A 22,252-nucleotide genomic window follows, 5' to 3' on the forward strand; every position below is an offset into this window, starting at 1 on the left:
TCATCTGGTGGTGGCAGGTTTGTACAGGCCCAGCTTGATGAAGGCTGTGGAGAATTAAAGTCTTGGGCAGCCACAAAAGGGTGCCTGGTCATTCTAGGCTGGCTCATGGGGTTTAGGTTTGCTTGTTTTTTGCTGGGAGGGGGTGGGACAGACAGTAGATTTTAGCAGTGCCAGCATCATATTTTCATGGCTTCTGTCTGGAGCCTGAGACATCTCTCATGGAGGCAGCTGGATAAGGGGTTTGTATGAGGCAGTAGGGGCTGGAGGCTGGCTGAGCACAGCGGCTTTTCCTTCTTGTGGAAGGCAGTGGTGACAGGGATGGCAAACACAACTGGAGTTGCACCTGACAGGCTGGTCATGGCAGTCACCCTTGAGCTAGTTGTCTTTATTACTGACTGGAAGATGCCATCTGCGTGGAGATGAAGGTCTCAATGACATTGTGAGTGGATGGCAGCAGCTGACTGTGGCTGTTGGCAGAGTCAGAGCTTTGGTACAGCACCAGGCTGCTGGAGGACACTGTCAAAGGCACAGGCAGAAGTTAAGTACAAACTCTCACTGTGGTCCCTTTACATGTGCACACACATTTCCAGCATGACTGAACTCTGCTGACATAGGGGCATAAGTCCTTTTTCTGTTTTTGTGCCATTATATAGCTACCTTAAGACCACAGCTAATCTGAAAACATTGAGGGCAGCAACCTTCAGAGAGTTCAGTTTTGAGGATTTTAGTTGATTGTTAATGTCCCAGTTCTTCTCTTAGAACTGGGAAGATCCAGCTGGAGTCTCTTCATGAGGGAGTCTTGGGCTTTTCAGCCGTGAAAACTGCCCAGAGGACTGAACACTGATTTTGTCAATATTTTTAGGGTTATTTTACTCTCTAGATTCTGAATAAGGGTCCCATTTCCACAGTCTGTCCTTATACAGACTGTGCTCTGTATCTTGTACCAGCTTTTCAAACTCCCCAAGGCACTGATAGAGCCCTCTTAGAGAATTGTGAGCTCCCATTACCATTTTCTAACTAGATGTTACAGTGCTGGCAAGAGTAACTAGGCAATACATACTTAAAGATAATAGTGGCTGCTGCTCTTACCAGCAGGGCTTGAGGTGAGGCGAGGGCCTGGCTGAAGGTGCTGGATGGTTGTGTCTTGGTTCTGTAAATGTATTGTTGGCGCCTGTGACACTGGCGTATGCATCCCAGACTCTGTGTGAGTCTCTGAGTCAGGTGTGAATGCCTAGAGGAAAGAAAGTGACCAGTGCCTGGTTTCTACATCCCTTCTAACAGAGAAGAGTGAGCAGGTGCTGTTTCCAAGGAGATTAAATCCTCTTGGATGATGCAGTGAAGAGCTTGCTCTAATGCCTCCAATATTGCAGCTAGTACCAGCAAGGTGAGGAGATAAGAAAGATCATCCTGCTGGTATGGCATAGACCACACACCCAAAAACTGACAAGCAAGGAACTCCCTGCAGATTGGTGCAGTTCTTAGGTGGGGGAACAAAGGCAAGTGCTAAAGGCTGTTACCTGTTTAGTTGGTGTCAGGTTAGTCAGAGCGCTGAGATTGGCTGTATCTGTTATCACCATGGTTTGTGGTAAGAGGCCTGTATGTGTGTATTGGGCCACTTCAGACTTGGGGCCGTAGAGAGCTGTGCATGAAAGAAAACAAGATCATGTGGATGCTGGAGCTCTGCATGAGACTAGTTTGGCTGAGTTGTTCTCCTCATGCATGGGGCCTGTCTCTGAAATGGTGGGAGTGGAGGGACAGAGAGATGAATGCAATAGAGAAATAATTTCATAAGTAGAGTGACAATAATAGAAGAGGAAAATAGAGTGCTGCAAGCCCAAGGACCCAGCAAATGCTCCAGAACCAAGTCTTTATTTTTTTTGTTTGCTTGAGCAAATGATTTCACATTCTTACCGTGAGGGTTCTGTATCTGGGCCATGGTAGCCATGAAGGGGCTCTGGTTGATGTGGCTCTGGACTTGCTGCATGAGGGGCTGCTGGTAGGATGGATGCAGTTGCTGGGAGAACTGGACAGGCTGCAGGGTAGTGAGGCTGCTCCCCATGCTGTTTATTACAGGTACACTTTGGGGCTGTGTTGAGGCCAGGCCTGAAAAACAAGGATTGATGACAGTAGTGTCACACACTACGGGAGAAGTGCAACACTGCAACAGAGGCGTCTGAAATAATCATCACAGCAAGCTTGTCATTGCAGGGTTATTTTAGATCCTGTTTTTCAGGTGTTCCATTTGTCATCTGTGATTACGAATAGATTTAATGTCTGTGAAAACAAAGTGGGAATGTGCAAAATGTACAACGCAGACAGGTACCATAAAACCACCTCTCATTTCCAGTGTTCTTATGTATATCCTCCTGTATCAGTATAGATCACTTTCCAGTTTAGTGATAACCTGATACAGAGTTCTACTGGGGAGGCCTTGCCCAGAAGTAAACTCAGAGCATCATCTCAGTGTCCATTTTGTACTTTTTTTATGAAGCTGTCGGTGGCAACAAAGAGAATTACGCTGTAGCTGTCCAGCCACATGGAATGGAGTTTAAGCTCAGTTTGCTTGGGCTGCCAAATTATGTCATTTGGACCAGTGGGAAAGAGTAGAAAGTTTCACACATTACTACCCATTTCCCACAACTGTCCAGAACCTGTTCCTGTAAATCAGTACAGATTCCACACCGTGGAAATCGCCAATTTTTTTTTTTGTTGTTGTTTGCACAGAATTAGAATCTGTATCATAATCTTGGTATAAATGAGGAAATGGAAATTAGTTCACAGCTGCCCCATGGAACAAAATAAGGCCTCTTTCTTCCTGGGAAGTAAGTGCATATATTTTATTTTCTTTTATCTAATGAGATGCACTTTGGCAGTAGACTAGTCTTGGAAGGAAAACAAAATCTCTACAAGTCCAGAAAAGCTGTCAAAGTGAAAAATATAAAAAAAAAAATTTGTAATCACTGCTGTGGATTCCAAAGGCATATGCTGCTGTTTGCAGGAAACAGAACAGGATGTTTTGTCTTTCAAGCACTATGAATATGCTTCAATTTTCATGTTTTTAAAGAAGTATTTCATATATTTGGAAAGATGCAGAGCAGCAAAACAAAACATTGGTACAGGAAGAGATTGCAAAAGTCCCTTGATCTTAAGACATGGATTTGTGTGTAACAATTCTAACATGGATGAGGAGAGCCTGTCCCTTAATTCCATTGGTACTTGCAAGTAGTGCTGCTGAAGATCCTTAGTGTTTGTGACAATTTCCCCAGGTTCCTATCACTGCCAACTTAGTGCTTTTGTCTTGGAAAAGGAGACAGGTAATTCTAACAATTACAGGTAGCTCTTTATCTGAATCCTGATAAGCAGAGCCATTACAGAACACTACTCACCTATCACCAGGGTGGAGGCACCTGTGTTGGTGAATGCTGGTGCTAGGGATGAGGTCTCACCAGCTCCAATTGCCATAACACCCGGCAGCGATGCCATGATAAGGTTCTGAGTTTGCTGGCTCAGCGCATGTGGATTTTGCTCTAGGCTGTGCAGGGCAGTCAGGGTGCTGACAGGAGGGAGAGTTCCTCCAGGAGTAGAAACCTGTGTGAAAGGAGGACTGTGAAAATGCCACCTGCAGCAGGCTGAGTGTGGCGAGTCCCAAAGCTGAGATAAATGTCCTTCTCCCTCTTCCTGCCTGCTCTGACCCCTCCGTAACTAGAAAGACTTCACATTTGCTTGTCTCCGGTTTCCCTGTGTTCATCAATTAGCTAGCAAAGGCCAGCTGTTGAAATACTAAGTAAATCCTTGCTGCTTTAGTTTTCGCATTAAAAAAAAATTGTAAGGGTTTTACAAACAAGAATGAGATTAGTCCCACTGCATTCTCTATAGGGAAAGTTTATCTTCTGTTTTACAACTGGGGATAGAAGATGATGCTCAAAGAAATTAAGAGGCTCAGGTAGGTTTACATAGTAATTTTAGCTGCAAAGTTTGGCACAGAATCCAAGAGTTCCTCTTTTCTTGTTCACCTCTTCCTCCGAGAAATGCCTGTAATTTCCCTTTCTCCCAGCAAGTGTCTTTTAGTGGCCAGTGAGTTTTTGGATTCAGATTTTAAAGGTGTTGCTGAAAAACTTCCTTAGACTTTTTTTTTTTTCATATAGTATGTTCTTCAGGCTACATTACCTGGCAGTTCCCTGCTGTTAGTGAGGAAAACTACCTGCTAGAACAGAACTCTTATGTGCTTGTGTGTCTTGCTGATTCAGTCTGTCATTGAGTCACTAAGAAATTTAATAACTTGACTGTTTTCTCAGCCTCTAAAATGAACCACATAACCTGTGTCTATGCTCTAATGGGATTCTGAGTTTGCAAGGCCTTATAGAGATCTGTAGTTGAAATACTGTGGAACATCAAAAAAGCATTTTAGTCATTTGGCTGATGGAGAAAGTTCAATGCTTTGTGTTATACTTATTTTTTTTTTCCTCAGACAAATGCTGTAAGGAATATTTAGTAAGAATAAGCACTAACAGGATAAACAGTGGGACAAATCACCTTGATATCCATTTTAGAAGACAGCTGTAGATTCTCAGCACTTCATGGAAGATTTTTTTCCTTCAGGAAGAGACCAGAAAGCTAGCAGAGTGAGTGACTGAGGAGATTTAAATCATACTCTTTTATAGTGAATTTAACTTTGCCTCAGGACAGTATGCACTAATGCAAACTTCTGCTGACTGATTCCCTGTAAGCAAGGGAATATGTGCAAACTGAAAATGATCAGTCATGTAGTTCTAGTGCTTTGTTGCTAATTATGTGGGAAAAGATGTAGTCAAATCTCAAAAGGAAGTTTGCTTTGAGAAAGCAGATTGCTACAATCTAGATAACCAGTACATTTCTTGCTTTCATGCTATAATACCTGCCCTCACCAGCAGTCTAGAGGGCACATGTATATCAGGACTGCTTAGGTTACCTGGTCAATGCAAAGTGGCTATGTAATATATCTCTATAAGAAGGTGGTTTTAAGAGTATTCTAGGAAAAACTACTGAATAGTCCATACTGTGACCACAGGCAGAGGACCTGATGTCCTCCAGTCACCAGAACTTGCGTATACATCACTTACCAGCTTAGTGTCTGTGCTCAGTAGGTTCTGGCTTGGTTCCAGTCCAGGGGGAGAAACCTGATGCAGGATGGTTTGGGTGGTGACCATAGAGTTGTTGCCATGGTGGTTGCTGGTGGAGGACTCTGCCTCGCTGGCTGGCTGCTGGTTGTACCTCACTCCTGCATCACAACACGAGGGAAACTGGTTGTCAAAAATGAGAAACTGAGTAACTTTGGCAAGTACTAAATTCAGTTTCCTTTGTAGGCACTTGCTTTTAGATATTTGAGGCAGAGACAAGGTAGGTGGTAGGGGAACCAGGAGAACAGGCATTCTTGTCACCCTGCCCTGGCTTTCCCCTGTAACTTGGTACAACTGCTTCCTCAAATACTGACTTTAAAATATGGCTGTACGTGCTGCAGGGAGCAAGCAGGGTTCACTAGAAACCACCCTTTTGTGTGTGGGTTTAGAGAGAAGAGAGTCTCAGCAAGGCCATCTCTTCCCAGGGTGAGAGCAATTACCATCTCTGGCCTATGAAGCTGAAAAAGATCTGCTTTTTTGGGATGGAGAATTACCTTTTTTGATGCCTGAAAACTCAGTCACGGAGTCTGATAGTGCTGACATGTTTTGGAAAGAGTAGGAGGTACACACTTGAGTGAAAGGTTACAGAACTGACTTGTGATGGCAGCCAGTGGATGACTGCTTGAAAGGGAATTACTGCCTGCCAGCTGTGAGGGAGTACAGGATGTCAAAAGAGTAAGTGAGGAGATTTGGCCAAAAGTTTTGTTAGTGAACTTTGTCACTGTTGCTGTTCCAGCCACTCTCCTCACTCAGAGATACGGTCTCTTTGTCAAAAGTGCTCTTCCCTTGTAGCAAGTCTGCTTTTTCTATCTGTAGATTCACCTCTTAAAGGGGTGGACTTGGGAGATAGGTTCAGTGACTGAGTTTGGGTAGGTTCACCCATGCCTCTTTCAGATATCTCTCTGGTTGTTTCTTACCGTGAACTTTGCTGGGTGAGAGAGCAGATGGTGGCTGGAGGGAGGAAGAGTTGTGAGGAGTTAGAGGGGGAGCGGAGGTGGGCTGTGGTCCGCTGAAAGTGTCCATGGCCAGCTTGTGCCGGAAAGCCTCCTCCTTCCTGCGGTTGGCAAACCAGTTGTAAACTCTGACCTCTGTCACCAGGTTTGAGCCCAAGCCCTGGGCCTGAGATGGGGAAACACCTCTCTGAATACACTCTGCTCTGTTGGGGGAAAGCACAAGAAGAGCCTTGCTGAGCCAGGCTTAATCAGGGAGACTGAGTACATGCTCAGCCCCAAAGTGCCTGTGGTCTGGCACACTGTGTGGAAGGATCCAGACAGGTATAACAAGACATAGGAGGCGTTACTGATCCTTTGTGGGCAGTGAATGCTCAGCTGTGGCATTTCATTCAAACATGGCTGGTGTCAGCAGTGACATCCACTGCTGTACCGTTAGTTTGCCTCTCATAGGCACTAGCAAACACTAAGAAGACAGAAGTCCTGCCGTGCCCATCTTCCTCAAAGCCAGACACCCATTTTTACCTGTTGCACTCTTCCACCAGTGCCTCTCTCTCTTCTTTACTTGGGTTTTTCTGTCTCTCATAGGCTTGGAACAGGATCTGTTGTGAGGCAGGACCCCACTTAAAGCGATTTCTTCTTCCCTTCTTGGTGGGCAGGTCATCTCCCATGGGCTCCTCTGTCAGGATACCCTGGCCCGCATGTGTGAATTCTGCAGGCACAAGGGGGAAAGGGAGTTTGCTTTCTGGAAGCATTTCCAGTAGTTGTCTATTTGGGTGCCTAACATGCCCACTGCAGCTTACTCTTGGAGAATATTTCATACAAGATGGAAGGTTGAATCTAAATGGGGTGGAAATAAAATTTCATAATCTGCTAGAACTGTTAAGATGTTCCTAGCAGGACTGTATTTATTTGGCCTTTCTCTTGCATGCATTGCGTCTCTGCTCCCACCTTGGAGTAGTGAAAGCAAATGCAGATGAATTTAGAGTAACTATGACTGGAGTCCTGCTTTCCAAAATCATCCAAAGGCCAAATGTCTCATTTTACTTGTAACCCACCAATACAAAATTAAGACAGATTTCAGACAGGCTCATGAATGCAGAAGTGAATGCTGCAGGGATGGGTTCCCATGGGTGACTGTAACGAAGGGGTTTAGAGGGTTTGAGGCAGTTAACCCACAGTGTTTTTTCACATGAGGCAATAGCCCACAGTGTTTTTTTGCAGTGAGTGCAGCAGCCTGCTGCTTTTTGCAGCTAGAGGAACTGTTGCTTTAGCTGAAACTGTGAAAGTGTCATTCTCGGGCAGAAATTCTGTCTCAGTCATCTGTCCACTACACTACTTCAGTCTGAGGATGGGTGTAGAATTGTAATTGCAAATGGGGAGTATTAGTTTGCTTCTCTTTAGTCAAACGGAGGGTGGGGTGGGTGGCTGCAGGCTGCTTCACAAGGGAGTGTTTTTCCAGGTACTGTTTGGATCACCTCAGCATTGAATACTGACCTAGACTTCTCTAAGCTTCCTGCTAAAAGGCAGTAAGGATTAGCAATGGAGAGCAGAGGCTGTTATAAAATTGAGATGGGAGAACAGTTGTTGCCATACTTACGCTGGGCTACTTCTCGCTGCTTACGGACATACCAGGTGTAGAGGGCTGCCCTTTTTTGGGTCTTCATGGGAGTGCCCTTGTTGAGGTGTTGTGAGAGGTGAGATTGGTTCAGACCAGTAGTGTCAACCACCTCACGCTGAGGGATATTGTGCTGCTGGAGGTAGGATTTTACCATCTTTGCTACTCGCCAAGGATCTTCTCTGAAAGAAGCAGAAAACAGTTTTCAGGAGAGGTCGAACACCTGCACTCTTCAGACCCAGATTCCAAGGAAGTGCACTAGTACCTCCTGAAGTGCACTTTGCACGTCAGTCATCACCATCGCTTTTGGTGAGAACAGTGTGTTAACTGACTGAACTGAAAGCTGTTCCTCAGTGTGGTACCTTGTTCAGTTTGAATCTGCATTCAGGGTAAAAACTGCACAGTGTTAGAAATAAAGTGGAAAAGATACAGCACTAGATTCCTTGAAACTGTTCTCTGCAGGCACTTTGATCTCCCCTTGGATGGGGGGATTTGGTTATCAAGGGAATTTCCCAAAGCATGGCCATAGTCTTTGCTGCCTGTGCTCATTTGTATCCAAGATTTTGGGCTGTTCTGTCTAGGCAGTTGTCATCTGTATATGACAAAGTGCTGACCAGTGACATAAGCAAGGAATGGACCTTTCTGCTGGAAAGTAATGTGAATATAAAACATTTTTGCTGCTAGTGAGAAATGGTATGAGAAGGGAAGTGATATTGCATTTCAGTATTCAGTTGGATGTTTTATGACTGCAGATTTCTTTTTCAGAGTAGACCTCTCTCTTCCCTTTCCAGATTTAACTCTTTTTCTCTGTCCCCCTTTCTTTAAGGCATAGGTGCTTCAGGTAGGTGTGCTTAAATTTCCAGGACAAATTCACTGTGACACTAGGCTGAACCTAGCTCATGCCCTGATTCTGGTCCAGGCTGAGTTGCCTTGCAATGATTCAGGAAATGAAAATAGGCTGTCATTATACTGTGACATGACAGCTATGTAGGCATATGTATACACCAAACCATCCAGGATTATGTTCTTGCACATCTGCTACGTGTTATTCAAACACACTGATTCACATCTAGATCCACTCAAAGCTTCTAAATGCAATGAAGAACAACAGGCAAACCACCAGTCCTCCTATCACTGTTACTTTAGGGTAACAGCTGAGGGAATAGACCTATTTGAGACCTACTCACAAAACTTGAGAAGCTAATCTGATTTGGGATTTCATAATGAATGTGAATGTCTTTTTTTAGGATCTCCAAGTAGAATATCCTTGAAGGTTCCTAAAGAAAATAGAGAAAACATGACTGTGACTTTGTTGTGCATATTGATTTCACCAGAGCTGAAAATGACGGTAAAAATAAAGATGTGAAACCAGGCAGTCTAGATTCAAACAGCGCAGGAGCCTCTCTACAGAAAAGCTTCTGGTTAATTTTTAACAGAGCATCCTTATGTGCTTTCTATGTGGAATGTCTGGTGGAAACGGTTTGCATGCTGTAGAAATAAACTGGTGTCACATCCCACATTGTCATCAAAGGAGCAATGGCGGGGGAAAAAGGTACCTAGGATTGTGCAGAAACTGTCACAAGAACACACACATCTGAGCAACAGGCAACAACTGTACTGTTCATTGCTTTGTTGATTCAGGAGGTTACCAGAGGCTGCAAAGTGATAAGGAGGACAAAGTCCACACCTGTTCTCTCAGTACAAACACCCTTATCTCTGTTCCCCTGCTGCCTCTCTCCCAGTGGCTGGATAGTCCAAGGAGCAAGCTTTGCTGCAGTTAAAGTGTGACAGAAACGGTGTCAGTTACAGCTTTCTGAATAACCTGCTTTCTTAAAATAGGAACATTTTTTTCTCTTATGATGGGATGCTTGCTATAGAGGCTTCTGTTTTCTAACTTATTTCCTTAATCATCTTTGTTTTTCAAAAGCCTCAAATTGGGCTGAACATATGAAAGCTTTTCGTCCCTTAGTGTGCTTTTCTTTCTTCTTTTTATGCTGTTCAAACCAAGGACCAATCTCCTCCCTCTGTATGTGTGATAGTCTAGCCAGCATACAAGTCCCTATACAAAGGAGAAAAGGCTCTGACTTGGAACCTCTGATCTCTTAGATTTGAGTTCTGGCTCAGATGGGAAGAGGAAGGACTGTGTTACCACTGATGGAATTTCCATCCTGCACCCCAATCATCAGTCACTTATGTCTCCCCTGTCAAGATTCTCTCAAGATTCTCACTTCTTTGTGGTAGGAATAAAGCAGAAAGTATCTATAGGAGTCTTTTCTCACAGTGGTTAAAGCCCTATGGTTTTTCTGTCATATTTTGTGACAAAACAGGGAGCTTTGTGAGGCAAAACAGTGCAGGGGAATCTTAGTACAGTATGATTTCACAGGACAGTTGCATGAAATCCTAGCTACTATGTACATTGTCAAAGCACATTGCTGTAATGATAGTGCAGCAATTCCTTTAGGCCCAAGGCTATATCACAGAACAAGTGATGGCAGTTGGTCAGCTGAACCCTGGCATGAACCATTGCTCAAATACATAGTTCTACCTGCAGAGCCTTCACCATTGACTAAGACATCATAAATTGAAACCTTTGCTCTTTCAGTGGTGGTAAGACTGTCACTGACTGTCAGAGGGTAGGATCTTACCCTAAACCTAGTTCTCCTGTTTGTAGTTACACTGACATCTCAGTTGCTTCAGTGAGTCAGAACTGCAGAAATGGGTCCGCCTTGCTCAAGCTCTCCTCCTCTACCTCCAGGCCTATTTTCTGCTTTTTAGCTTCCTTTTCTCCCCAGATGGAAGCTGTCTCCCTATTTCTCTCTTGTTCTTTAAGGTCTAATCTCTGTCTCCACATTCTTCTCACACAGTTTTTACTTCCTTCTTAAGTCTTGCTCTCCTGCTGTCAGTTGCTTATCGCTGTCTGAGCATAGCCCCTCTTCCGGGCTCATCTCAACCACAGGGGCCTGGTCCTCTCTCCATGCCAGCGTCCCATTTTCTTAGTTCTGAGGTCACTTTTTAAGGGCGTTTTCACCTCCCTTTTGTTACCTGAACAATAAGTAACCCAGGTAGTTAGTTATAAACTCAAAGGGAACAAGAGGCTGGTTGATAATTTATAGCAACATCTCAAATTTAAATGGAAAGTAAATATCAAGTTGTTAGCATTAAAGAAAACCCATTCCAGAGAGCTGGAGATGTAACATTCAGGGGACCTTCTCCCTCCTTCAGTCTTCCTGACTTTTCTCTTTTCCCCTTGTTCTTTTCCTTCCCCTCCTCTTCCTCATTTTCTCTGTCTTTCCTTCTTTCTTGTTCTCAGGCGAGAGAAGCCTTCATTTCCCTGAGGTGGGTTCTGAATTGCTGCTTTGGACCAGACCTTGCTTTAAAGAGAGGTTCAGAGCTGGACCATCCTCTGGCCCTTTCCTCTGGAGCCTGCTAGACAACCCTCACTGATGTCAGTGCACAGCCTGGAGCCGGGCTAGGCAGAGAGCAGGGAAGGTAAGACCATCCCGGCAGGGTTCCTTTCTATTGAACTTGGCCTGGTTTGCCTCATCTTGGTTTATATGTGGAAATGAAAGGGGTGTGGCAGCTTCATCTCCAGATTTCCCAGTTAGAGCCATTCTAAGACACTACTAACATGGGGAAAAACTGAACCTTTATCATTATATCTTTATTTTTTTTTCTCCTCTTGGAAAACATGCTTTTATCCCTGCCTCCAGGGGATATCTGTTGCTTATCTCAATTTCTGTCTTTCCTAATGGAATGTCACCCCTTGCCCTACAGGTGAATTATTGCTATACCTCTCTCCACTTGCTATACCTGTGGTAGTGTGATCTGTCCCATCCCCCAAGATAGCCTCTCTCTTGCTTTCTACTCTGGGACTATCTGGGAATTACTCCACACAGCTCCATTTCCCTACTGAGTTATTTATTTTTTATCATAGAAGCAATTTGTTTTCTGTGTGGAGTGATCTGGAAAGAATGTTGTTATTCAAACTGTAAATTTATGGAAGGCCAGTGAGACAAATTAAGGGACAAAATGAAATGATGTTAATTTCTCAATAGAGAAACCTTTGTCTGAAATGCCTTTAGCATTTTTTTCTGTAGGGTCAAAATCTAATCAATGCCCACAGGTGCACCCAGTCATGTGGGTGTATCTTTTCTACATCCTGTTTTACTTAGCATGGACTAGTGCTTTCCAAACTCTGGTTTCAACTTCACTGGTCCTGTGAGGACATAGTCGGTCTCTTGGTGCTGTCGTTTTTTTCCTTTCCAGTTCCTGGAAAGCCTAGCAATGGACACTTTCCTGGTTCTACTTTAAAAGCAATGGCTGCAATTACCACAAAGGCTTTCTTGTATCACTAATAGCTGCCCACAAGTCAATCTCTCTGTTAAAATGTGATCTACAGTATTAGACTAGGAATTGTTAATAATGCCCAAAGAGGCTTCTGCAAGTGCCTCCATCTGGTTTCTGGATTTGAAATCCTTGTGTAGATGCTGAAGTAGCTTTGCAAGCATTGGCATTTTACTGTCCTGGGCATGGAGATTCTTGCCTGCCTGCCTTTTATCTATTGCTAAGAGTGATTCTATTATAGACTGTTCTGCCCTGTCTTACAATACTTTTAATACTATTTTAAGGACATTACCTTAAGGCATCTAAAGGTTTGTTCTTAAAACCAAAAAACGTTTATTAGTAGGTAACAACCGCTTACATATTATCAAACCTTGATACTGCTTCAGATGCTTTGAATAGGTTTGCAGACATACCGTTGCTTGTTTTATCTTCAACCAGAAATTTGAAACATGGCAATGCAGACTTCCTACAATTTTCATTTTACCTTGACTAATTTTGATCTATTATATTCCTCCATAAGTATACTCATAATTTTTTGCTGAAACTGAGGCTTCTGGTCCCCTCATACTGTCCTCGACAGTAGAAGTTAATTGCTCTATCCTGTGATACAAGGAACTGATGTTTCAGAATAAAGATTGACAGTTAAGACCCAGCATGAGGCTTAGGAGATCCTTGTTCTTGCCCAGGTCTCTCTGTGCTATCTTAGGGCTTTAGGTAGGTCATAGAATCTCTCTGTACCTCAGTTCCCATTGGTAAAGTGGGAATGCTGCTCAACTGACTGTCTGGAGGGAGGTGGGAGACTGTTCATCGGAAAGCATTAATATCGCAGGTTTGCAAGAGAGGTAAGACTCTTGTGCTGAGGCTGGTAGTAAGCACAAGAAAGACTGGTAGCATGCTCTTAGAAAGGCAGGGAGGATCAGAAGCCAGAATTCATGCTGAAGTAAGGGTGGCAGGAAGGAATTCCTTCCATCCATGTGTCTGTTCTTAGATCACAGCGGATGGCACTTCAGTCCTGCTTCACCCATTCATTACAGAAAATGGGATGAAGCCAGGTGCTCTTCTTTAACTTTCATGGCTTCCCTTGTGGAGAGATACCTGATAAACCATCAGAAGTTAATGATCAAAAAGCTTATCAGGGTCTTTTCATCTATAAATTTATAAGACAAAAGAGAAATAATAAAGCCATTGGATAATTAGTAACTAGCCAGGGCCCGCCCGGTGCCACTGGGCTCAATCTACCCCAAGACCTGTACGCAGACTCAGGAAGATGAGAAGGAGACAAGGATGAGGGGAAGAAAAAGAGTGGAAGGGAGAGAGAGAATTAGCTGAGATGACAACAAAATGGGAGGAATAGCAGCAGAGACAAAAGTGAGAAGGGAGGTATGTAAAAAGAATGGAAGAGGTAAAGGGAACAGAGGAAACTAAAAGATGTGACAGGGCGGGAAGTGGGGAAGAGATTGGAAATGTACTGAGCCAGAAAGAAGACTGAATTATTGGGAATGCTTTCCCTACCCAGGTAAGAGCTGATCCAGTGAATTTTCCTCTGTTGGCTCCTGCAGAGTCATTGAGTGCCAATCTGCCAGGGACCTTTCTTCTCGGTATCTACAGTGAACACTAATTCTTGTCATGCTGTTTTTCTAGCTGTGGCCTTTTATGGTGGGATTTGATGTTTGCTTCCTGTTGTTACATTTTATGTTAATTTACTTTGCGTATGAAAAGGAGTGATCAGAAAGCCTGAGGGATTCTCTAGATGGATTTTAGTCTTAGTGAAGATTTTAAGTACAGGATGTTGCTGCATCTTTTTGTCTTCTATCAGCTTGTCATTTCAAAATAACCCCAAAACAGATGGGCAAAAATCTGGTTCTGTTGATAGACAGGTTGGATGGACCTGATCCTTGCTTGGACAAACCTCTTAGGTCACCCATGGGAATTATGTCTCAGCAAGAATCCCAAATGGGAATCCTGGTGAATGTTTCTCTGAGTCTATCATGAGGCTTTTTGGTTCAGGGAACTTTTTCTGTCTTTGAATTTCAAAAATGCTTGTATTCAAAGGCAAATTTGTGTGGCAGTAAAACCTGTAACTGTTGCTGCGTATGTACTTTGTAGTTGTGACAGGCAGTGGATGGTAGAAGCAGAGTGTTCTGCCCATGTTTTACCTCTGCATGCTCTTTCTACAAGAGAAATCTCCACTGAAGTCAGGAGAACTTTGCACTCACAAGAATGACAAGAACAAGTTCTTTTGATTTGTCTTTGGCCAATAAACTGTAGCAAACCCCAGTGAAATTAACAATATTGATCTCTTTAAATATAGCAGGGAAACATTACAACTTTACCGTACATCCTCAAGCAAATAGAGCACCCATTAAGAGTGACCAGATTTTTTAAATTTTTTTTTTTTCTTTCCTGATGACTGAAATTGTGAATCCTATTCAAAATTTAAATCCTAAAACCTAACATTCAGAGAGATGCAAGTTACACAGGCCTCAGACTATTCTGAAGCCTGGTGATATAAGCACATCAAATATGTAATCAGGCTCCATGGCTCCCTTCGTGCATTTTAAGTGAGATGAAAGGAAAATTTGAGCATTTATAAAGAACTTGCGGGTGTTTTGGGGCTGCTAGTCCTGGCATGGATGAAGACTGTCTCTGTGCAGCTAGATCAACTGTGAATACCAGGGACACTGAGCAGAAGGGGAAAGGAAGAGAGATTTAGAGGGAGAGTGCAAGAAAGCAGCAAAGAGGAAAAGCAAATCTGTCCTTACTGTAATAGTCTTTCCACCACAGCCTTCTGGTGAGCAGCCTCCTCGGGGCTCAAGTTTTCCAGCTCCTTCATTATTGGAGGAGTAAATTCCTCCCCATCATCAGAGGTTTCATCTTCCGATAACCTGGACTCCCCCATTCCATTGGGGAGGTTGGGGATGTCAGGACAGGGTTCCCCTTTCTCTGTCTGGAGGGCATTGATAGCGCGCTGACTTTCACTCTGGAGCACGTAGGGTTCCACTTCGCTCAGCGCCTTGATCAGGGTCTCCTTGGTTAGCCCTGACTCCAGCAGCGCTCCCAGCAGCTCCACTTGAAGGTGACTCAGCTTCGAGACCATGGTCTTCGGGCTGGTGTCTCTTGGATTTGAATTTCAGGTTATCCTGCTTCCAGCTTCCCTACACCATGTTCCTGAGGTAACACGCCCGACTGTCAGGAGAGTGGGCACAGCACAGCCTCCCGCCTTTACGCACCCCCCCCACCCCCCCCCCCAAAAAAAAAAAAACACAAAAAACCCAAAATACAAAATTGAGCCACTTCAGACCCCCCACGACTGTCCTGAGCCAGTGCTGATAAAGGGACCCTTGGCTATCTGTTTACATTGGAGCAATGTAAATTCTCCAAGGTTCATATTTATCTGTGTGCTTAGCAAGTTACTGAACTTTGGACTTCAGCACTGCAGCAGCAGTTCACAAAGTGCAGAGGGAGAGAAAGCAGGGGGAGGGGGAGAGGGAGGGAAACAGAAGAGAGAAAGAGTAAAATGAGGGGATAGAACATCTGCAGCATGGAAGAGAAATGTAAGCTATGGAAAGAAAACTAGGAAAATGAGGATGGAGAAGTGTGTCTTATTTCTGGCCCCATTAGTTTTAGAGAAGGAAGGAGATGGAGTACCCGAAAGGAAGAGGTGCGTTTCACTGCGCGTGGTTCAGGAGAAGGTGCTGCCGTTGGAAGACTGCAGAGCCCGCTCAGAGATCTGGCAGTGGTGAGGTTCAGCCAGTCCCAGCCCCTGCCAAAGGCTTGGGGCTGAGAGAAAGCCACACTGGAAGCTCCACTAGCCTTTGCGCAAACCCCCAGCAGAGAAGTGTGACTAGGTTTATATGAATGTTCCCAAGACTCACAGGATGTTCAGGAGCTCCAGCTGACTTATGTGGTGGAGCATCAAGCGTTAAATGACGTTTTCACTTCTGGCTTTGGCTTGCTGGGTATCTTGATATGCAAATACTAGCGACTCCATTATAACTTGCTATATTTCTTGCTTAAGCAATGAGCAGGATCAGTGTACCCACATAATTCGGGGGATTACAGGGCTTGCCCCACTGAGTTTGTGATTCAAGCATACGATAAGGAATAGCCCTGGGTGTTGGTTCATGTTGAAAGTCCCTGCCCTATCATCAACTGCCCTGTTTCTTCTGAGGAGTGCTCCGGGCAGGCTTGTGGTCCCCATTTATCACCTACCCCCATCCCTTCTTGACACCAGCCCTGCTCTAAGGTTTTCCTCCCACCTGTTGGGTGACTTCCCAAAACATGCTCACTAGCTCAGCTGGAGCCGCTTAGTGCAGTTCTCAGGGAGTCCTTATGACTAAATTGTCTTTTCTGGTCTGAAAACATATGAATTAATCTATCTAGTTTGAATGGCTAGATTAGGGAATAACTTCACGTGCACAAGTGGATTTGATGTGCCAGCATGTCATGCAAATGATGCCTTGTGTGATCAACACGAGAAGGATTTAAAACTGTTGTCTCAGTGTAGGTTTCCTAGGGGCAGCTTCCTGTCTCTCTTTATACACTCCTATCAAGCCTAAGCTGAGAGGAGCCTAGTAGGACTGTCCCCAAACTGGGTAATGTCCCGAGACAATGCTGCAGAGTGACCTTGGCCCCTGTTCTCCTTTTGTGGGCACTATTAGCCATGCTCTCCAGGTTCCTGCAGCAACGTGCTAAGTCAGCAGCTGAAGGACAGAGCTCTTTTGCAGATAGGACCCCCTCCTCCCTCCAAGCACAGCAAGCTGTGGTCGGGCTGCTGTGCTGACCCTTTCAACCAGGACTGCTGTTAACTGTTAGCTTTTGTTTCAGATGGCGTCTGCACCCAGAGTACCAGGTGCCCTTGCTGCAGTGAGTTAAAAAAAGCTCAGATGGATACAGAAGACTCTCTTTGTGTGGCTAAAAAGAAGTAACAAATTGGAGTCTGTGTGAAAACGTAATGTAAGAAATTTTCATGTGAACATTAATGTAAAATGACATCATTAGTTTCTAAAGATTTTTGTTTTCCATACACTTGGTAAAGAGTATTTAAAGAATGGTGAGCTTTTTTGGTGGTGTTCTATCAATGTTTTGATACAATTTCCATGCGTCTTATTTTTTTATTATAGTTTTCCTAATTTCCTGCACACCCCCCCCTCGTAGACATGCCAACAATGGCAGCCAATAACAGTAGTTGTCAATTGTAATTACAGTATCCAACCATGATACAATTTCTGCATGATACGTCTTTATAATTCAAGGACTTTGCAAAGACAAAGGGCCTCCTGAAATATGTGACAGAGAAGATTCTGTCATATTGTGTAACTTTGTCTTTTGGTATTGTGATTTCTTTTGCCTAAACTAAGATGGAAAATACTACCGCTCTTCTTGTTTAAAAGATTGTTCCATCTGTGTTCTGTAAGTATATATATCTGTTGAATGCTTGAGGGGGGATGGGCCACAGACCATTAAGTTTAGACAAGGAACAGCAATATTTGTCAAGGGAAACTGTAAAGAGAAGAAAACAGAGCAACAAATTATCTGTCTATATTGTGTGGTTTCAAGGATTTCTTATGCACCCAGATGTCCTGTTGCTGCTGCTTCTGCTTGTCTTGAAGACCTTTAGCAGAAGGGGCTTTTAAAACAGCCTGTCTTGGAAACACTGAACTTTGAAGTCTATAAAACAAGAAATGAACATCTGTTCATTATGGCACCCAGTTAGGACCTTACTGAATGCTACAACTGGATGTCATGTGGAAAATCCTTAATTGATTATGGAAACCTTCCAAATACTGAGGAGGAGGTAAATATTCTCTTTCACTTTATCCTGAATGACTTTTTATCTTGGTCTATTAGAATTGTCCATTTTAAACTGTAGAATTCTGGATGATTAACAAAAGAAGTAAACTTCTATGCTGTCAACTTTACATTCACTGTAACCTGCCAGACTGTGCTAATGAATGGTTCAGCACTCCATTAAGTATTTTGGATTCTTCAGTGCAGGAAAACAAGCAAGCTTTTCAACATTTCTTAAATGTTATAAATTGATAGCAGACAGGCTGAACATTTGGGAAGCAGGAAAGAGTCTCCAGCTGCAAATTAGCCATATCCCCTATTTTATACCCTAGCACTAAGAATTGCAATATCATATTCCTCAGGTTATTACAAGTACCACAATATGCAGTTGTGAGGTAGTAAGAATAGCAGAGATTGAGGGTGGAAGCTACAAAGATTAACCAACTAGATTATAGTTTTAGTAGCAGAACAAGAGCTAAATTGCAGTGCCATAATCCAGACAACGTTCTCCTGTAACTGAATTGTACTCAAGGATTTTTGCCTTGAGAATGAATACTCAAAACAAAAGGTCTTGGTTTTGCTATACCCATTTTCATCTACTACCAATGCTTAGTATACTTTGATTTCCTTAATTGCAACAATTTAATGGGCCATGACTTTATTCTCAAGTCACCCTGCCTAATGGGATCTTGGTAACTGTGATAGGGGAACCTTTTGAAGTTTGAAGACACCAAGTGGTACCTGCTTGTTTTTCTTATGTTTGTAGTATCTGTTTTTGTATTATTTTTTTTCCTGCATAACTGCTTGTTTTTCCTTAGGCATAACTAATATGGTAGTTGAGACCCCTCAAATTCAGTGCTTCATTGACAAGACATAAGATGACTTACAACATTATAAGGTCAGCTTAATAGCAGGCTCAGGAACAATGTTGCATTAACAGATCAGTTTGGATGCAGATTGGAGAAACGTATCAATTAGTAATCACAAGTAGTCTGATTTCTATTTTATTTTAATGGCAAATTTAATAAAGATTATTTAAACATGTTCAACTACTTTGCATTGTCCTACTTATGCTTAAATACAACTTCTGTGCTTTTTTTTTTTTTTTACATTATTTTCTTGTTTTCTTCTGAAGCAGCAGACAGTCTGATACCACTGTGCGAAAGCTATCTCCTAAAACTGGGTTCCTGTCATTTTCCAATATCCTTCCAGGCAAGGATGTCTTGGGTTCCTCTAATGGATTTCTATTTTAGTGGTAAATAATAGTCTGTCTTGATTAACTGTTCTAATGTAATCCCTTCTCCCATACATGTAATAAAGAAGTTGAATTACTAATTAACTGGAATACTTAACATTGAGAATGACTGCATGAAAGTATAAATGGGCACACAATAGGAACATTATTCTTATTTTAGACTTACTGGTCTGTATTCTGCTTATTACACAAGGGCAAAACCAAAGTAATGAACAGCAGAGTCTTGTGAACAGAATAGAAGGCAAAATAGACTCCCAAAACCTGACTTCTTGTATCAACACCATTTTTACCTTTGATGTTTTCATTTCATGAATTACATCCATTATTAAGTGTACGTGATGAAAAATATAGTAATTTTCTGGGATAAAGCCAATGTAATGTGGCTTCAAGGAGCATACAGAGAAGGAAAAAACCACTAAATATATTTATGGTAAAAATGCTAGCAGAGGGAGCCTGTATATGGTGGTAAAATTGCCATTAGCAAAAGAAACACAGAGAAATGGTTCTTTTAATAATGCTTTACCATTTTACTGTTCTTCCTGCTGAGACTGCTAAATGCTTTATTGGCCTGAATGACATTAACATCATCCCCTCTTTGAAATGTGAGACCTATTATTATAATGTTCACCCTTCTTTCTATGGTTGGGGAAAAAAAACCTATTCAAGTACCAAAACTGATAATTATTTGTGCATTGGGAGCTTAGTCACAAATAGTACATAGGAGTGTGAAAAATCTGAGATAATTGTCATTTATATGTTGTTTTCATAGGGTTGGATTTCAGCTATTTGTGCAAACCCTGAGTATCTCAGTGGGAAAGGACTCACTTGAATACATAGCTTTAATGTTCCAAGTATATCCCCCATTTGTGTTTTAATTTAGTAGTCTCTGTTGTAAAGATGTGATTATAACCAAAAATGTGATTTTACAGAGGAGAGCTGTTTTTTTCATTTGGTGCCTCCTTCTGTACTTTCAGTAGTACAATCAGAAGCAGAGCAATGTAAGCTTTCAGAGCCAAGAAGGGTACAGGGCTACCTTTTGACTGAGACACTGGAGTAACTTCCCAAGTTTCTCCTTACCACTGTTTGCAGGATTCAGTTGCATTCAGAAGAACAACTGTTTTACTCTATCTCCAAAGACAACATTTGTTAAGCTTTGGGAGTCTCAGTTAAACTGAGGCTAAGGCCTAACAACCATTAAGAACTGGCCTGGGTACAGAGCTAGAAGACATGGTGTGATAACGCCATAGGGCATAATGGATTTAAATTATAGGCGTGCTCCCTCTGCACCCCCTATTCCTCTTTCTGTATGGGGAAACAGGACCGTGTCCTTTTTCCCAGTCATCCATCTGTTCCCCCTTCACTTACTCACTGTTTCTACCATCAGGGTGAGGATGACGTTGGAGAGCAGGAGCAGCTCTGGAGTTCAGTTAGTAAAGGAGTTTCCCACTAGGTGGTAGTGAAGAGAATCGTGTCCTACATACTGGTCAGTGCACACTTTCTTTTTCTCAAGGGGAATCCCACAAGGATCTTACAAATAGAATAGCGTGCCATAGCTCTGAGCTAGATTGTCAAAACTGTATCTCCTGATTTTTTTTTTTCTTTTCCTTCCCTTTCTGCTCATTTCCATGCTATTTGTCCCTCTGCAAACCAAGCAGGGTTGACAGCTCTACCTGTCATGTCCTTTCCTGAAAGGTGAAGTGTCTACATGAAGCTACTCTGGTTCTCTTTCCACTTCCCTTATAGCAGAATCAAGACACGGTTAGCTAAATGTCATCTAATGACATTTAAGCAATTTGGAGGTGAGGAGTCTTTGTAGCCAGTACTTTCATCTGACTTTTCTCTACCACACTTGCCTCTGGGAGCTATCCTTCCAAACATAAAAAGAAAGGAAAAAAACAAACAAACAAACAAACAAAAATACCAACAGCTTATTTTTGTTTGCTGATAGTTTTGAAATACCTTGACAGGTCTAAGTAATGCATCAGTCTACATCAAAGGTTCCAGACAGAAAAAGGTATTTTGGAAGGACTTTGTAATGTCAGAGTAAACTGTCACTGAAATTCAGAGTAAAGCTCTCTTCTGGGACCAAAGAAAGACTGTACAAAAGATATGGTGAGAAAATTATCTGGGGAATGAAAGCAGTGCTCCAATTTGCAGTAAGAGCAGATGCTGGGTCTGCAAGGAGGAATAAATTTCTCCTGTGAATTCATCCCACTGCTATCCTGTAATGATAGAGCAAGCTTGCGAAATCATTTAGTAGTCTAGTCACAAAGCCTGAGATGCTGAAAAAAATTATACTTTAATTGCTTATCAACTATAAATCATTTGTGCCAAATTAATGCACTGGAAATTTTGCAAGACTGAGGAATTGGAAGCTATTTCAATAAGGACACAAAGCAGTGATATTGTTTCATAGATACCAATATCAGTTTTACATCCTATTCTCAGGGAAAATAGGAAAAATAAGAAAGTCTTCTCTTGGTACTAAAGAGCCTGAAGCACTGATTTATCTTTCCCTGCATTGATTTAAAAGGATTGGAGAGGTTTTTTCTCTTGCATTTACTCTATCATAATCAGTGAAAAGGAGAACGTAAGCAGGCATCCCAGCAGAGAGAAGATTCAAAATTATTTGTCTGTTACTATAGATTTTTCAGCTATGCTGAGGAAAAATAAAGGCAGGGAATGTCTCCATTGTGCAAGTCCTACCCAGAGCCTAGGCATTTCTTTTAACAGGGGATGTGTGTATGTGGAAACACCAGAATTTCCACCAAAACTGACTGACCAGGCTGTGTACCCCGCAGCTCAAGATTCTGATCATGACTCCTCTCTCTTGCCTTGCCTATATCCCTTAAAGCTTTCCATACCTGCTGAGATGGGCACAAGTACTGTGTACTGGGTATAAGTTGGAGGGCAAAGAGCTACGTGGTCAAATAGGGGGGAATGTTTTTCAAGGTAGCCCAGCCTACTCACCATCTAACCCTTCCAGTATACCTAACTGCCATGACTGACCCCAGCAGGGAACCCAGTAAGCCAGTCAGGTACTTTGAGTGTTTCTACCTCAGTTGATAAATCCGATTCTCAAGCAGATTTTAGTAAGTGTGCTGATTATGTCAGGAGCTCTAAGGTTATCCCTGTCCAC

At 42.7% G+C, this 22,252-nt stretch overlaps 2 protein-coding genes across 3 annotated transcripts in view; one reads left to right on the forward strand and one right to left on the reverse strand.

Moving 5' to 3' along the window:
- CUNH12orf43 (chromosome unknown C12orf43 homolog) overlaps nt 1-18,907 on the forward strand; it is a 28,464-nt gene extending 9,557 nt beyond the window's left edge. Inside the window, exons 7-8 of one of the 2 annotated variants that reach the window (XR_004408384.2) lie at nt 11,035-11,213; nt 16,896-18,907. The gene's annotated coding sequence lies outside the window, so the exon portion shown is untranslated. The remainder of the gene's footprint in view (nt 1-11,034; nt 11,214-16,895) is intronic. The other variant, XM_033001507.2, reaches the window with a different exon arrangement.
- Nucleotides 698-16,873, reverse strand: HNF1A (HNF1 homeobox A). The gene is made up of 9 exons (XM_042805755.1): nt 14,831-16,873; nt 7,689-7,906; nt 6,632-6,908; nt 6,074-6,312; nt 5,100-5,257; nt 3,387-3,588; nt 1,912-2,103; nt 1,518-1,639; nt 698-1,231 (listed from the first exon to the last, which is right to left on the reverse strand). Exons 1-9 carry the CDS (start codon nt 15,163-15,165, stop codon nt 1,061-1,063), a joined length of 1,914 nt encoding a protein of 637 aa, XP_042661689.1. The 5' UTR covers nt 15,166-16,873; the 3' UTR covers nt 698-1,060.
- Nucleotides 18,908-22,252: the final 3,345 nt, after the last annotated feature.

Source organism: Tyto alba, unplaced genomic scaffold (assembly GCF_018691265.1).
Source record: "Tyto alba isolate M040663 unplaced genomic scaffold, T.alba_DEE_v4.0 Super-Scaffold_44, whole genome shotgun sequence".
NCBI lineage: Eukaryota > Metazoa > Chordata > Aves > Strigiformes > Tytonidae > Tyto > Tyto alba.

What these genes read in the sequence shown, in the direction of transcription:
- HNF1A (XM_042805755.1), bottom strand. Translation starts at nt 15,165, where the DNA reads ATGGTCTCGAAGCTGAGTCACCTTCAAGTGGAGCTGCTGGGAGCGCTG. An exon ending in GTGGTGGAAAGACTATTACA is followed by an intron (nt 7,907 to 14,830) that starts GTAAGGACAGAT and finishes TGCTTCTTTCAG; the next exon opens with AGAAGATCCTTGGCGAGTAG. An exon ending in CTGGTGGAAGAGTGCAACAG is followed by an intron (nt 6,313 to 6,631) that starts GTAAAAATGGGT and finishes TTCCCCCAACAG; the next exon opens with AGCAGAGTGTATTCAGAGAG.